At 35.0% G+C, this 15305-nt stretch overlaps 1 protein-coding gene and 1 pseudogene across 1 annotated transcript; both read left to right on the forward strand.

Moving 5' to 3' along the window:
* Positions 1–8688: 8688 nt before the first annotated feature.
* LOC111281728 (eukaryotic translation initiation factor 3 subunit B-like) lies at positions 8689–10464 on the forward strand (annotated as a pseudogene).
* Positions 10465–10686: 222 nt separating this feature from the next.
* Positions 10687–13293, forward strand: LOC111282256 (F-box protein SKIP19-like). Its single transcript, XM_022870264.2, has 3 exons — positions 10687–11151; positions 12100–12753; positions 13054–13293. The coding sequence occupies exons 1-2, from the start codon at positions 10841–10843 to the stop codon at positions 12707–12709; spliced, it is 921 nt and encodes a 306-aa protein (XP_022725999.1). The 5' UTR covers positions 10687–10840; the 3' UTR covers positions 12710–12753; positions 13054–13293.
* The last annotated feature ends 2012 nt before the right edge of the window (positions 13294–15305 follow it).

Genomic DNA, 15305 nt, shown 5'->3' on the forward strand with positions numbered 1-15305 from the left:
GGTACAGTGAAGCCTTGATGTGCAAAGGCCTAGCTACCACTTTAAAGGGCGCAACTCGATCTTGGTATAGCAGCCTAGAATCAAGGTCAATTATAACATTCAAAAAGCTCAACCATTCTTTTCTGTCTCGATTAGTAAATAGTCAAAAAGCGAATAAGATAACTATAAGTTTAATGTCAATCCATCAAGGTTGTAGTGAATCGTTGAAGAGCTATGTCATATGTTTTAATGCGAAGGCTCTGCAGGTTAAAGATCTGGAATAAACGATCATTGTGATCGCCTTGACAAGTAGACTCAATGATAAATAGTACCACATAAACTAACATTGTCATTAAAATCACTTAAAACTCTAGTCGATGTTCTATTGATAGTTGAGAAATATATGAATACCAAAGCTACAATGAAAAACAACTGAGGTAAAAAAGGTTCATCCCTCTTTTCGATTATAAGAAAGGCAAAGATTTCTGCAATCCTCCCCCAAAAGGGAAACGACATAAGGCTAGAAGCCCCAATGAAAAAAAAATTACACTGCACTAAATACCTCACAAGAGAGGATTCTAATACAAATTGAAAGAAACTTCAACCTCAAATAGCTGAAGCCATTAAGATAAAATACAATGAAAGACTCAACCAAAATATGTGCTTTCACAAGGATATAGGCCATAATACTAAAAATTATGTTGACTTGAAAAATAAAATCGAATCATTGATAAAGAGAGGTCAGTTGAGAAAATTTGTAAAATAACGAAGATAAAGCCAACTCAAAATAGACTATAGACAAAATTGAAGAAAGCCCACCTAGAACAGAAAGAAAAGGTAAAAAAATGAAAAAAAAAGTTTAAAAAGATAAACTAATTCAAAAAAAGATCCAAACTGATAACAATAAGCTGATTGTTGGAGTGATTAATGTGATCATTGAAAGTAATTTTACCTTGGCCAAAAAAAAGTTTAATCCAAGAATGGTTATAACAGTAAGCATTTAGGCAAAAAAAAAAATTGAAGAGATGAGTCAATCTTATTCAATTCAAAAGACTTTGAAAGAATTCAACACTCGCATGACAACACTATAATGATCATAATTGTGGTATACAACCATGTAGTCAAGAGAATCATGTTTGATAATGGAAGCTCAACTGACGTTATGTATTACGGTATCATAAAAAAAATAAGAATTAGTGAAGACCAGCTACAAACGATCATTATGGCATTAATAGGATTTTGTAATGAATAGGCACTGATGAAAGGAACAATTAAGTTACTAATTTCTTATGGGACAAAACTAAATACTATCGTTTTGATCATAGAATTTATAGTAGTCAATGTCCCATCAACCTATAACATGATATTGGACTAACCTAGTCAATCTATTATACGACTCATAAGCTCAACTCTTTATCTAAAAATGAAATTTCCAACACCCAATAGGGTTTGAGAGCTTAAGAGAAATGAGTCTACGGTAAAACAGTGTTATGTAACCATAATGAAAAGGAGCACTAAAAAGTAGATTGACAATTTGATTGAGATTAAAAGCACTAAAGAAGGGTAGACAATGAAAGCTGACAAGAAGCAGAAAGTCACAAACAAGAATATAAAATGTAAGATCAATACGACAAAAGCGTACTTTTAAGTCACTCTGAGCTCTTAAGCTCTAGAAAAATGAAAACTTTTGTTCTATTTTTAAAAATTTTTTAGGTAACTCTAAAAACAACTAAGCTCTTAAACCAATATGAACAAATAGATGTCATTTGGACTAAGCTAATATGCCAATCAAAATATAATATGAAATGAAAAATACATACCAATTTCATGACATATATATTCTAAGTCATTGTCATTAACAACATACTGATCATCACGTCGAGATCTGTTTTCATAGGCAATTATCCTAACGTAATCGAACAAAAAGAAATAATTGACCAAAGATTGGACTCAGATGAAAGTCAACTTGAGTTAGTCGAGGATTTGGTAGCGTTATTGTTCTGGGATAGCATCACTAAAAAACATATGCATATCAGAACCAAATTTCAATTTAAAGGACAAGTTAATACAGCTTTTGATAAATAATACTGATTTATTTGTCTGGGCACCATTTGATATACCTGGGATTGATACCAAAGTGATAGTTCATAGGATACATAATCCCAAAGTAAAATTAGTTCGACAGAAGAAGAAAACTTTTACCCTAAAAAGATAAAAGGCCATCGAGAAAAAGACCAACAAATTACTACAAGTAAGCTTTATAAGAAAAGTCTACTATACTGATGGATAACCAATGTGGTCATGGTCAAAAAGCAAAATGAAAATGAAATATGTGTATTGACTTTACCAACTTGAGCAAAGCATGCCCCAAAGATAACTTTTCTCTCCCTAGCATAAATCGATCAGTGGACGATAATGTTGAGCATGGTCTCTTCAACTTCATGGATGCTTATTCTAGTTATAATCAAATTAAAATGTTAAGGATTGATAAACAAAGATAGCCTTTATCACCAAAAAAAGCCTTTACTATTACAAGTTAATGCCTTTTAGATTGAAGAATGGGAGGGTGACCTATCAAAGGTTGGTAAACAAGGTGTTTAAAAATTAAATCAACTACAACATAAAAATATATGTGGATGACATGATAGTTAAAAGTAGAAGCTTTATCGAGCACCTAAAAAACCTTTGAAAGACCTTTAATACCTTAAAAAAATATAATATAAAGCTTAACCTAAGCAAATATGTCTTTATAATCACGTTAGGTAAAATTTTTGATTACATGATTAACCAAAGAAGGATGAGGGGAACCCAGAAAAGGTTTAAATAATTCTAAACATAAAGACATTGATCTCAATAAAAAAAAGTACAGAGGTTAACTAACAGAATAGCTACCTTGAGCTGATTCATGTGTAGGTCGATAGAACGATGTTTGTCATTTTTAAAAATTTTCAAAAACATCTCTGACTTTAGGTGAACTCTTCAGTGTCAAAGCTTTTGAAAAACTCAAAGGGTTCTTATCCTTTTCACCTATTCTATCTAAGATAAGACCTAATGACATCTTGTACTTGTACTTATACATGGTAACCATTGATCAAGTTGTCAACTTGATCTTGATCCAAAAAGAATAAGGGAAACAAAGATCGATCTATTTTTTGATCAAGGTATTGATAGGGCTAGAAATCAACTATAACATCATAAAAAAACTAGTTTACACAATTGTCACTTTGGTCAAGAAACTTAGGCCATATTTTTAATCCTACGCAATCCATGTGCTGATCGACCAACCATTAAAATAGGTCTCATAAAAGCTAAAAATATTAGAAAGGCTAATTAAATGGGCATTATAGCTCAACGAGTTCCACTTGCAAATGTTGCCTAAGTTGGTCATTAAATCTTAAGTGTTAGCAGACTTCATTGTAGAGTTTACTTTGACCCAACTTGAAAAATAACCTGAAAAAAATGAAAAAACCCTAGATAAGGAAAATTAAAAGCTTTATATTAATGGATCAGCCATAAATCATAGCAAAAGAGTTAATTTTATTCTAATCAGCTCGAAAAGGCTACAGTATCCATACGCTATGAGATTTAAGTTCAAGGTATCTAACAATAAAATAGAATATAAGGTACTAATAGTTGGCCTAATATTGGTAACTAAGCTAAATGTTTAACATATAACTGTACATAGTGACTCTAGTTAGTGGTTAACCAAATCAATGGAGAGTTCAGAGCTCGAGAAAAAAGAATCTGAAAATACCTAGATAAAGCACTAGCCCTAGTGACCAATTTTACCAAGATCAATGTAAAAAAATACCAAGGTTAAAAAATTTACTGGTAGACTCTTTATCTAAGTTGACTTTAGAATAGCAACTGAAAGTTCAAACCAAGTCTTGATAGAAAAGTTGACACATAAAAGCATCGAAAACAAGCTCGTAGGCCATATCATAGAAAAAAATCTGGATGACTCTAATAAAGACATACTTGACCATGATAGCACTATCAAAAAATAAAATTTAAGCTAATGCATTGACGAGAAAGGCTTATTGGTAGATGATTAAAAAAATTAAATAGAAGATCTTTTAGTCTACCTTATTTAAGATGTGTTAACAAAAAAGAAATAGTTTACATCCTACGAAAAATCTACAAAAAAATATAAGCCATCTCAGACCTTAGCTATTAGCCTATGAAGTGTTTAGACGAGGCTATTATTGACTTACTATCAGAAGGGATGCAATCGAACTGACAAAAAAATGTGATAAGTGTCAAAAGTTTACCCACGTACAATATCTCCCCTCAACCAAGCTAACCCCCATCATTAGCCCATGACCCTTCATGTAGTGGGGAATGGATGTCTTCAGACCATTCACCCCAACCACAAGTCAAAAAAGATTTGTTTTAATGACAATAGATTATTTTACAAAATAACTTACAATCGAGGCCTTAACCACTACTATGAAGGTTCAAGTGGAAAATTTTGTATGAAAAAATATTATCTGTAGATTTGATTTATCTTAGTCCATAATAATGGATGATGGTAAACAATTTGAAACTTAAGGTTTAAAAAATGGTGTTCAAACTTTCACATCGACTTGATATTCACGTCGGTCACCCATCCTCAATCTAATGGATATGCTGAAATGTTTAACAAAACAATATTAAAAGTCGTAAAGAAGATATTGGAAGTAGCAAATAGAAAATGGGCTGATGAGCTACTAAGAGTGTTATGGGTCTTAAGAATGACCATAAAGGTACCAATAGATGAAACTTTATTTCACCTAGCATTTAAAATAAAAGCTATGGTACTTGTTAAGATTAGCCTTCAAGGCTTAAATAGATAAAACCTTATTTTACCTAGCATTTGAAATAGAAGCTATGGTACCTATTAAGACTAGCCTTCAAGGTTTAAAAGTTAAACTAAAGTCAAAAGCAATAAGTGAAAAAGTATTTAGGCTGACCTAGACCTCGTTGAAAAATAAAAAAACATAGCTCTAACACAAATAGCAATTTATCAACAAAAAATATCTGGTTATTATAATAAAAGGGTCCGACATAAGCACATTGGGAAAGGCTATTTGGTACTTAAAAAAGTTAAAGCCTAAGGAGTAGATCATCGATGTGGCAAACTAACCCCGACCTGAGAAAGACCATATATAGTTAAAGAGATCATCCATGATGTAACCTACAAATTATAGGATATGAATGGCAACATCATCCCAAGGATATGAAAGGATAATTTAAAGGTGTATTATCAATAGCTCGATCTAAACTAAGCTTACACTTATAATTTGTACTTCAACACGAAAACCAAATTACGCTCAAAAAGTCCATGCCTAACTGATGTATAAAATTTGACCTGAAACTTCTTTAGTTGACCATGCTCAAACTTCTTTGGTTAACCATGCTTAAGTTACTTTAATTTGAGTGATTAAATAAATTCTTAATTCATTTAACTAGGCTCAAACTTCTTTGATTAACCGTGTTTAAACTTTATAAGAAAAATTATAATAACAAAGCTGAGTTAAAGCTTGGACTGAATTGAACAAAAGTTTCTATTTGATTTTCTATTAAGTACAAAAGATGTTAACAAATAGTTTGTCAAGTAGATCATTCCTATTTGAGGTCATTACCAAAACTGACCTTATACATTAACAAAAATTTACAAAAGTTAAAAATAAAAGAATCATGTGTTAGCAACATCAATAGCAACAACATCTTTATCAGTAGGAGCAATAGTGATAACCTCAGCCTCTCTAGTCTCTTCTACCTCATGTTTGGGCCTTAAAGTTACCTCAAGCATGACATCCATAGTCTCATCATCATCTTCCTCTTTCTCTTTCTTTTTTTCTCCTTCTTAAGTTGATTTGATGGAAGTCTCAATATGATATTATTGATAGACATATAAAAAAAATCAAGGTGAAGGTGAAAAAAATTTAAATTACATCTCATCCTTGGCTAGGTTAAAGGCACCGAGCATATTTTTTTGAGAGAACTCTATCTTTAGCTAAAGGAGTTTATCAGAAGCCTTAAATTTTTTGATAACTTTTTTTTCAGATTTTTTTCGTCTCTCTTTTTGGCCTCTAGCTTAGACCTTAGCCTTGCTATCTTGGCTTGAGCATCGTTGAGCTTGAGTTCAGCCTACTCTCTAATCTAATCAACTAAGGCCTTATCAACTAGGATGGCCTCCAGCTTCATTGTTAACTTATCATTCTTTTTTCTCTACTCAGTCTCTTTTTTATAGGATCTACTGAGGTTAAACCTGACATTACCCAGTGCATTCGAATGCTCTTCGATCAAGACAACCATATCATTCTCGACTTTGAAGAAAAGAGCCATAACAAAGTAGGTGTGGTGAAAGGCTTGAATGGTGTTGTCCAAGGGTTCAGTGAAAATTTTTTATTATACTCCATAAAACGAAATCAAACTTAGCAAAATGAAAAATAATGATAAAATCGAGCTAAAGTCGCATAGTACTTACCAATAAAAGAGACCGCGACCTTACAGAACCTCATTGGCATGTCAAAGTTCTTGGTAGGATCATCGGTAGGAGCATACTTTAACCTCACAGAGATTTTTTTCAAGCTAGGTCTTAGAACTCTAGTTTTGAGGTTTTCTAAAGTGGAAGAAAAGACCTTCACCCTTGGTCTTTTAGTAAGAAGGGGTGCCTATGTCAAAGAGAGGTCTCAACTAGCATTGGCCTTTATCTTTTGAGCTGTTAGATAGTATTGCATTAAAAGGTTGACAACCTTGTTCCCCCATGAGATGAAGCTTCAAGCTATTTTTTTTTTTTTTGAGCTTTTCTTACACCTAGAGGCATACTGGTACAGGGTGAAGTCAAAGTGATCGTTGGTAGATATCTCTGTAAAATCAAGTTAACAATTAGATAAAAATCAACTCAAAATGGAATCCTATTAAGTTACCTAAAATCTACCACAGTACTTCATCTTACTTATTACTTAAAGGGAAGTTAGCCTATAGGCATCAATTATAGGCTCCTTTCTATAGGTGTACTTTATTTTTTTTATCTCAATCTAATAGATCCAAGATAGAGATAGCCATCGATGCGTTCATAAAAACTTCAAGCACACTTTTTATTTCTTAGGCTTCAACTTTGATAATGACCTCTATCGCAAGTTAGTTATCTTTTTTTTTTAAGATAAAAAAAGAGCAGTTTTCAATTTTTTATTGAGCTTGGGCAATCAGTAAACAATTTTTTATTGAGACAAGCTATTACATAATACCACTTCTTACCATTAAGGTGCATTTTAATAGAAAAAAAAATTTTGAATAGAGGGGAGAAAATAAGGCTGTTTAGATGTTGACAAAAAATGATAAAAGTAACTATGTATTAAATAGAGTTGAGAGTGACTCGTAGAGATCTTCTCTGAGCTAAGTCTTAGAATCCTAGCTTCGAGATTCTTTAAAATGGAAGAGGAGACCTTCACCCTTAATCTTTTGGTAGAAATGGGGCTTGTGCTAAGAAGAAGTCCCTACCAACCCTAGCCTTTTTCTTCTAGAATGCTAAAGAGCGCTACACTGAAAGGTTGACAACGTTATCCCCCCATAAAATGGGGTCTCAAGCTGAATTTTCTTCGGACATCTTTTTGGGCTTAGGGGTGTGTTGGTATAAGGCAAAGTCAAAATTATTGTTGGTAGATATCTTTGTAAAACCAAGCTAATAGTTAGATAAAAATCAGGTCAAAATAGAATCCTACCAGGTTACTTTAAACTTACCCTACTACTTCATCTCATTTATTACTTCGGGGGAAGTTAGCCTATGGGCATCAATTACGAGTTTACCTTACAAGTATACTCTATTATTTTATCTTTATCTTATAGATACAGGATAAAAAGAGCCATCGATGCATCCACAAAAGCATCAGGCATACTCCTTAATTCCCAGGACTTAACCTTGGCAGTGACTTCGACTTCAGGTTGGTTATCTTTATTTATTTTTTGTTTTTGAAGACAAAGAAAATATAGCTTTTAATTTTTTATTGAGCTGGAGCAATCCACGAATAGTTTTTTATTGGGTTGACCCATTACATAATACCACATCCTATCACTGGGTACGTTTTAATAGAAAAAAATTCTCTGAATAGATGGAGGGAAGAAATGATGTTTAGATATTGACAAAGAATGATGAAAGTAACTATGTACCAAAAAGAGTTGGAAGTGAGCTGGGTGATAGTCAAATTGTAAGAATTAAAAATTAAAACAAACAAATAGTGAAGTGAAAACCTCAGATCGGCCATGAAGGAATCTCAATATACATAAAGCCGATGTGGCTCCAGTCTATTAATGACCAAGTATGAGGAGTTCAGCATTATTATACTGTACCTCTTTATGGGAAAAAGGAAAGTTGTCGCCAAAGCGATGACGTGATGAGCTAAACACATGTTTTTACAATCTTTAGGATTTTTCCTGCCCTTTAGTTCACTCATCACATCTTTAAGGATCATACCGAGGTTACAGGGAGTATATACAGAGACTTCAACTAGTTTGTTTTGCTCCACAAGATTCCCCTCCTCACTGTCACTTTCCTTAGTTAAGGTACTCCCTTCGTCCTGTTCTTCCCTAGAGCTCTTCTTATTGCCAGAATCTTCACCACCAGAAGACTCTGATTCCTGAGTAAGAGTAAGGTCCCGTTGTCTGGTGGTGTTGCAGGAGTTTCTTAGCCTATTTTTAGGTGATTCTTTATTTTGATCATCCTTCATGAATCATTTGTTTTGTGTTTTCTTTCAGTCTCTTCCTTTCATCTCAATTTGGTGAGCATCTCTATATCCAATGATCTAAAAATGAGGAAAGGAGGACAAGTATTTAGCCAAACTTGGGAAGAATATGATATCTGTTTATGAAACAGAGACCTTTAGCCTTATTGACGAGAAATCTTTGAAGGTTGAAAATGTTGTGGACTTCAATTGGTCACCAACCGATCCAATTTTTGCACTTTTTGTTCCTGAACTTGGAGGTGGAAACCAGCCTGCTAGGGTACGCACTTGAGCTCTGTTTGAGAGGCTCCATTATTTTATAAGTTTAGATTTAGATGTCAACTAATATGCCACTTGCATGTATTCCTCAGGTAAGTCTAGTTCAAATCCTCAGTAAAGAGGAGTTGAGGCAAAAGGACCTTTTCAGCGTTAGTGATTGCAAAATGTACTGGCAAAGCAATGGCGACTATCTTGCTGTCCAGGCTGATCGCTATACAAAAACAAAGAAAAGTACATATACAGGCTTTGAGCTCTTCCGCATTAAAGAAAGGGACATTCCAATTGAGGTTTTGGAGCTTGATAATAAAAATGACAAGATAATTGCCTTTGCTGGGGAGCCCAAGGGTCATAGATTTGCTGTTATACATGGGGATAATCCAAGGCCTGATATTAGCTTTTACTCAATGCGAACTGCTCACTATAGAAGGCAAGCAGGCAAATGCCCTATTCTGGTCACCTGGTGGCCGTTTCATAGTGCTCGCTGGATTGGAGGGTTTTAATGGTCAGTTGGAATTCTTTAATGTTGATGAGCTTGAAACCATGGCGACTGCTGAACATTTTATGGCCGCACATATTGAATGGGATCCCACTGGGAGGTAAGCCAAAGATAATTTGACATATATAGTGGATTTACTTATTAATGCACATTTGTTTTGTGTTTAATTTAACTAATATGCTCTATTATCAAAAGGGATATAAATTGTCTTTTTTTAATAAAAAAGATATTTTGTTTAAATTTCTATTTTAACAAGTGCCTTCTCTGTATGTGTAAGGTAAGTCGCAACATCAGTGACTTCAGTTCACAAAATGGAAAATGGTTTCAATATATGGTCCTTTAACGGCAAGCTACTTTACCGGATACTGAAGGATCATGTCTTCCAGGTAAACGAATTATCCTAGCTAATATAGCATAAATGATAGATATAAATTTTGTTGACGGTGACTTTTGGCTGTTGGGACTTGAGTGCTGTGTATCATTTTCTTGGATTTGGGTTGTTTATTACCAGTGTTTGTGCCTTTGACAGTTGAAGATCTCATTGTTTGCTGGATATTTATTCATGTCATCTTGTATTGCAGTTCTTGTGGCGGCCAAGGCCGCCATCCTTCTTGACTCCTGAGAAAGAAGAAGAGATTGCAAGGAACTTGAAGAAGTATAGCAAGAAGTACGAGGCAGAGGACCAGGATGTGTCGATGCTATTGAGTGAACAAGATCGTGAGAAGAGAAGGATGTTGGAGGAGGAATGGGACAAGTGGGTTAGTGAATGGAGGCAGGCACACGAGGAAGAAAAATTGGAGAGGCAGAAGTTGAGGGATGGAGAAGCTAGTGATGAAGAAGATGAATAAGAGGCCAAAGAAGTTGAAGTCGAGGAGCCATTGGATGTGTCGGAACAAGTGGCATCGTTTGAAGAGTGAAGCTGTAGCATCAAGGCTTAACTAAACCAACCGGGCACTTGATTTTGTGGCTATTTACTTTTGTTTAAATATAAATTTTCTTTTTGGATTTTGATCATCACTTGTTTATTGCAAGCTTAATTTTGTATAAATGATTTTTCAGCTATAATGCGATGCAAAATTTATTCTTAAAAGAGGGGACGAACCGAAGCGGTAAAAGGACGGGCCTTTTGAAGGCCCAAGCCTCCCCAAGCGCAGACTTAAGATATGACTCCTATTAGACTTGTTCTTCGAATTTAAAGCCCAGACTAATGCATCAAAATCATACTTTTGAAAATGATTTGGGTTGCTTTACTAAGCGTGGGTCGGTGATACCAGAAACCGACCCAGCATATCAAAAACCGGAATGCCAACATTTCTTTCTTTTTAAGTTTTCCCCCAACAAAATCTCTCACTTTCCCTGAAAATAATCCTCCAAATTAACCATGACTACCGAACCCGAAACCCGTAACTGGCTGGAGCTTCCTTTGGACGTGACGGCCTCGATTCTCTCTCGGCTGGGTGCAATTGAGATCCTGAACAGCGCCCAAAACGTGTGCTCTCTGTGGCGAAAGATCTGCAAAGACCCATTAATGTGGAGATCCATTGACATGCACAATTTGGGTGATGTATGGGACATGGAATATGACCCCGAGAAGATGTGCGTTCACGCTGTCGATCGCAGCTGCGGCCTCTTGGTTGATATAAATCTCGAATATTTTGGTAGCGATGAGCTTCTAATTCATATCGCTGATAGGTAAATTTTATTTTATTTTTTCAATTTTATAATCTCTATTTGTTTTTCAGGTTATAACAATTATAAATCATCAATTTTGATTTCTTTAATGTTAGTATCGTGTTTTTTAATTTGCTAGGTTTGGTTTATTAACAGTAAATTTTTGTAAGTTTCATGGATTTAGGGTTTCTTGCTTTAACATTTTAGGATTTTGATTGCCTTTTGTTTTTAAAGTTGATAATCTTGCTGCGCTATCGGATTTTTTTTTTCAAAATTTTCGATCTTATATTATTTTAATTAAAACATTCAATTAACTGGAAGGCCTTTTCTCTTTTCAGTGAGATCTATTTAGGCCCTTACTGCAACTCCATTTTGGTCCGATTTTAGGGGAACGAGTTAAACTGATGCACTTTGATAGTTCACGTTTCAAGAGTACCCAATTTAAATGACGATGTGGTATGATTATCAAAGAAAACAATTGAATAAAGAGTAGTGGATTTTCATGAAACTTCTCAGTCTATTTTTGGTTTTCTTTTTCTTTGTCAACGTGCAAGGAGAATAGAGGAAGGATATGGTTGGATTAGTATTGGTTGAAGAATATGATCCTTCATCAAGCAACTGATATTTTTGGCTTATTATATATCACTGTTTTGGTGTTTGTATGACTTCCGTGTTTTCCTTAGTGAATTTTCAATTGGCATTCAATATTCACTTGGAGACTTAAATGTTCGTGTTTGTTCATAGCCTGGTATTTTGCTTTTGTTTCTTCAACTGCAATTAATTGCTCAAATAAAATTTGAAAATGATGTTCAACATGAACATTCAATAGAAAGATGGTTGTTTGTTTGCATTATTTTTAAGTTCAAACATCACTTATTTCCATTACCTTACAGTATTAAAACGGTTATTCATTTGTGTACAACTGTTGCAGTTGCCCATTTTTTATTCTTCAAATTATGCTTGTCACAGGTCTAGTCGTCTTAAGCGTCTTCGACTAGTGTCATGCTATAATATTTCAGATGAAGGATTAAAGGAAGCAGCTTTAAAACTTCCATTTCTGGAAGAGCTTGAAATTTCATACTGCTCCATTTCAAAAGACGCTCTGGAAACTATTGGGCGCTGTTGCCCTCACTTGAAATCATTAAAATTCAATGTTCAGGGATGTAGACGCTTCCACTTGGAGTCTGATGATGAAGCACTAGCTATCGCGCAAACTATGCCTGAATTACGCCACCTCCAACTTTTTGGGAACAAGCTGACTAATGATGGCTTGCAGGTCATTCTCGATGGTTGTCCTCACCTTGAATCCCTTGACTTGCGGCAGTGTTTCAATGTTAATCTGGGAGGGAACTTGGAGAAAAGATGTGTTGAACGCATAAAAAATTTGCAACGTCCTTATGACTCAACTCATGATTATGAGTTTGATGCAGAAGTTTTTGATACTGGGTCATCATATGAAGATTACCCATCTGGAATTTCTGACATTGACTTAATGTCTGATGATTATGATGATTATTTTGAGTTCTCAGGGGCCAGTGACTTCTCTGATTATGATGATGAATACGTGCTTTTTGACTGATGGTTTGTCCATGAAGTAGGGACTACTCCAGAGTAGGAAACCAGGTTATAAAGTGCACTGCCTTATTCGTAATGTTTTGCACATTTTCTTTTTGTTTTTGTTTCTTACTCCATTTCTGTAGTTTTATTCTTAACAAAAAAAAAAAAAAGCTTTTATAACTAAAGCGGTGGTCATACTGTGTACTTTTCTCCTGTTTTTGGTGTCAAAAGAATTTTGCGGCATTTTCGCAACCCATTTAAGCAAACATTGTGGAAAGTTCTTTTTTAAACAAAATGCCCTGGTTTTGTCTAATGAAAGCCATTGTGCTGTGTTGCTGTAGTGATGATTATGTTTGGGTGTTGTAGGTAAATAGGATGAAGAAGATAAAATGGAGCTGCAAATCAATGATATTATTGCAGTTCATCAGGTTGCTCTTGATCATCAAATACCAAGGTCTTCTTTGACATGGAAGGCTGACTTCTATTGAATTTTGTTATTAACAGTGTTCGTGATTCCTCAAGAAAACAACTGTTGTCCTTCAAGGCACCTTTGTTGTACCTTTTGTTTGGTATACTCTTCTATCTAAATAGCAGTTAATTAATGTATACTTTGGAATCATGTGGTTGAAGTTTATCAAGTTTTCTTTAGTTGCTTAATAACCTGGGTCCTGGGAGATGCGATAGAGTGCGTCTATATTGCAGGCCTAAGTTGTGATTTATCTAATATGCGCGTTTCATATTTAGCATGGGAAAGTAACATGCCTTTTGAGCTTTGAATATGTAAAAGCTGCCCCTCTGTGGATCTTGAATTAGAAGGCTCTATCACCCAGCCCTTAGTCTTGTTAGTCTGGCCTTTAACTCTCATGAGTTGGGTACTTGTGCTTAACCCAGATGCTCGACATTAATACCATAATCTCGCAAGCGTTCTTAAACCCAAAATCGATTTTCCCTTTGTTAAAAAAGGGCTTATTAGTGACAACTAAGAGAAGCTCTATCAGCAGTTGGATCTCAAAACCCTTTTGCTTCTTACAGTTTAAGTCATATGAATAAAGAAACTGCATGATTGCAATGATGACATTACTTTGTTGCTGATGAATAATGACCCATCTGAGTCGCTCTCGTCTCAGCAACATTCATTGGGAGTAACAACAATAACAATGACGAGAGTTGACCTGAAGATTACTCATGTGAATGCGATTTTTTTTAATACAGTTGTGTGGGATGAAAGAAGGAGATAGAAGTATTGAAATTGAAATTTCAAATCTCATAAATGTCAAGTTTCATATATAATTTTATAAATGAACTGAATAGAGTATCGGGACGTTTACGTTGGCCATTTATTTCTGCATTATTGGATAATAATAGTAGTAGTAATAAGAGAGAGAGAGAGAGAGAGAGAGAGAGAGTTGCATGCGCCGCCGTTTTTGTCAGAGGTTGAGCAACCAACCGATAGGGTGGAGACTGGCTGTTTCAACCGGCACATAAGCAGAGGGAGATGGGGAGGGGCATCAAGATAATAAAAAAAAAAGAAAAAAGGAAAGAAATAGAAGAATTGGTGGTGATGCCCAATCTATCAATCTGACGCACACCAAGCATCACCTTCATTGACTTGACTATCCAATCTGACACTCTCAAGACATTCATGATGCCACGTTGTGCTTCTGATTCCTTCACATTTGGACCTTTCTAGGTGGGGTTAATTGGATTGGGAGTTTGGGACTGGGATGTTTAACTTTGACTTTGACATTCACAAGTACGTACTACTTCACATTGCTAGAAAATCAGGCTTTCATTTTTCCAAGTTGTCTGTCCTGTTGAAACCCATTATTCAACAACTTGCACTACCAATGTTAATATATAGTAGGCCAGTGGGGGTATGACACCTGGAATCATTAACTTTTACCAACAGTTTTGACTATTAATTAGTAAATCATTGGTGGAGCATTCAGTCCTTGGAATTTCAAAATCTTGTAGTTTTACTTCTTAAGTCAATGGTTCAAGCTTGTTGACAAAGTTCAACATCGATCTGCCCAATATAGGAAGCAGAGATAGGTGGCATTTAGTTTTGCACAATCAAATTCAGCTGGCACTTTCCCATTGTAGAATCAATCTTCTTTTCTGATCTCTCTCTCTCTCCCACCAAGGCAAACTCTGCTCTCAACCCAACAGATTTTCTCAAATATTAAAGCACAGTTAGATAAGCATATGCATCTAACTGGTGAAAAAGAGTTTGATTAAATAGAGTCAAAACTACAGGATCATTTTATGGCTGGCCCCCATCCATATATCTGCCCTAAACTATCAAACAAAGTCATCCCCAAATCTCTCTTACCCATGCCATCAGCATTTTCTCTCTTACCCGGGCCATGAACATCACCGTTACCAATTGTGGAGAAACAATTAAACAAAACGTCACAATTATCAAAAAGTCATTAAGAAAAAAAAAACCGGTAGCCCACCCCACCCTCTCTTCTTCTTCACTCATGCACTGCCTTTTTCTTTTGCTTCTCTTATTTTTCAAACCAAGCAGCCAAGAAGGGGCAAAGGTCGGTTTAGGAATGAAAAGGGACTAATTACTAAACCAAACCAATTGGCAAGTATATATGAGTAGATAACGA

The sequence above is a fragment of the Durio zibethinus genome, chromosome 5 (assembly GCF_047325235.1).
Source record: "Durio zibethinus cultivar Kanyao isolate XHJ-2024 chromosome 5, ASM4732523v1, whole genome shotgun sequence".
In the NCBI taxonomy this organism is placed as follows: Eukaryota; Viridiplantae; Streptophyta; class Magnoliopsida; order Malvales; family Malvaceae; genus Durio; species Durio zibethinus.

What these genes read in the sequence shown, in the direction of transcription:
- LOC111282256 (XM_022870264.2), top strand. Translation starts at nt 10,841, where the DNA reads ATGACTACCGAACCCGAAACCCGTAACTGGCTGGAGCTTCCTTTGGAC. An exon ending in CTAATTCATATCGCTGATAG is followed by an intron (nt 11,152 to 12,099) that starts GTAAATTTTATT and finishes TGCTTGTCACAG; the next exon opens with GTCTAGTCGTCTTAAGCGTC.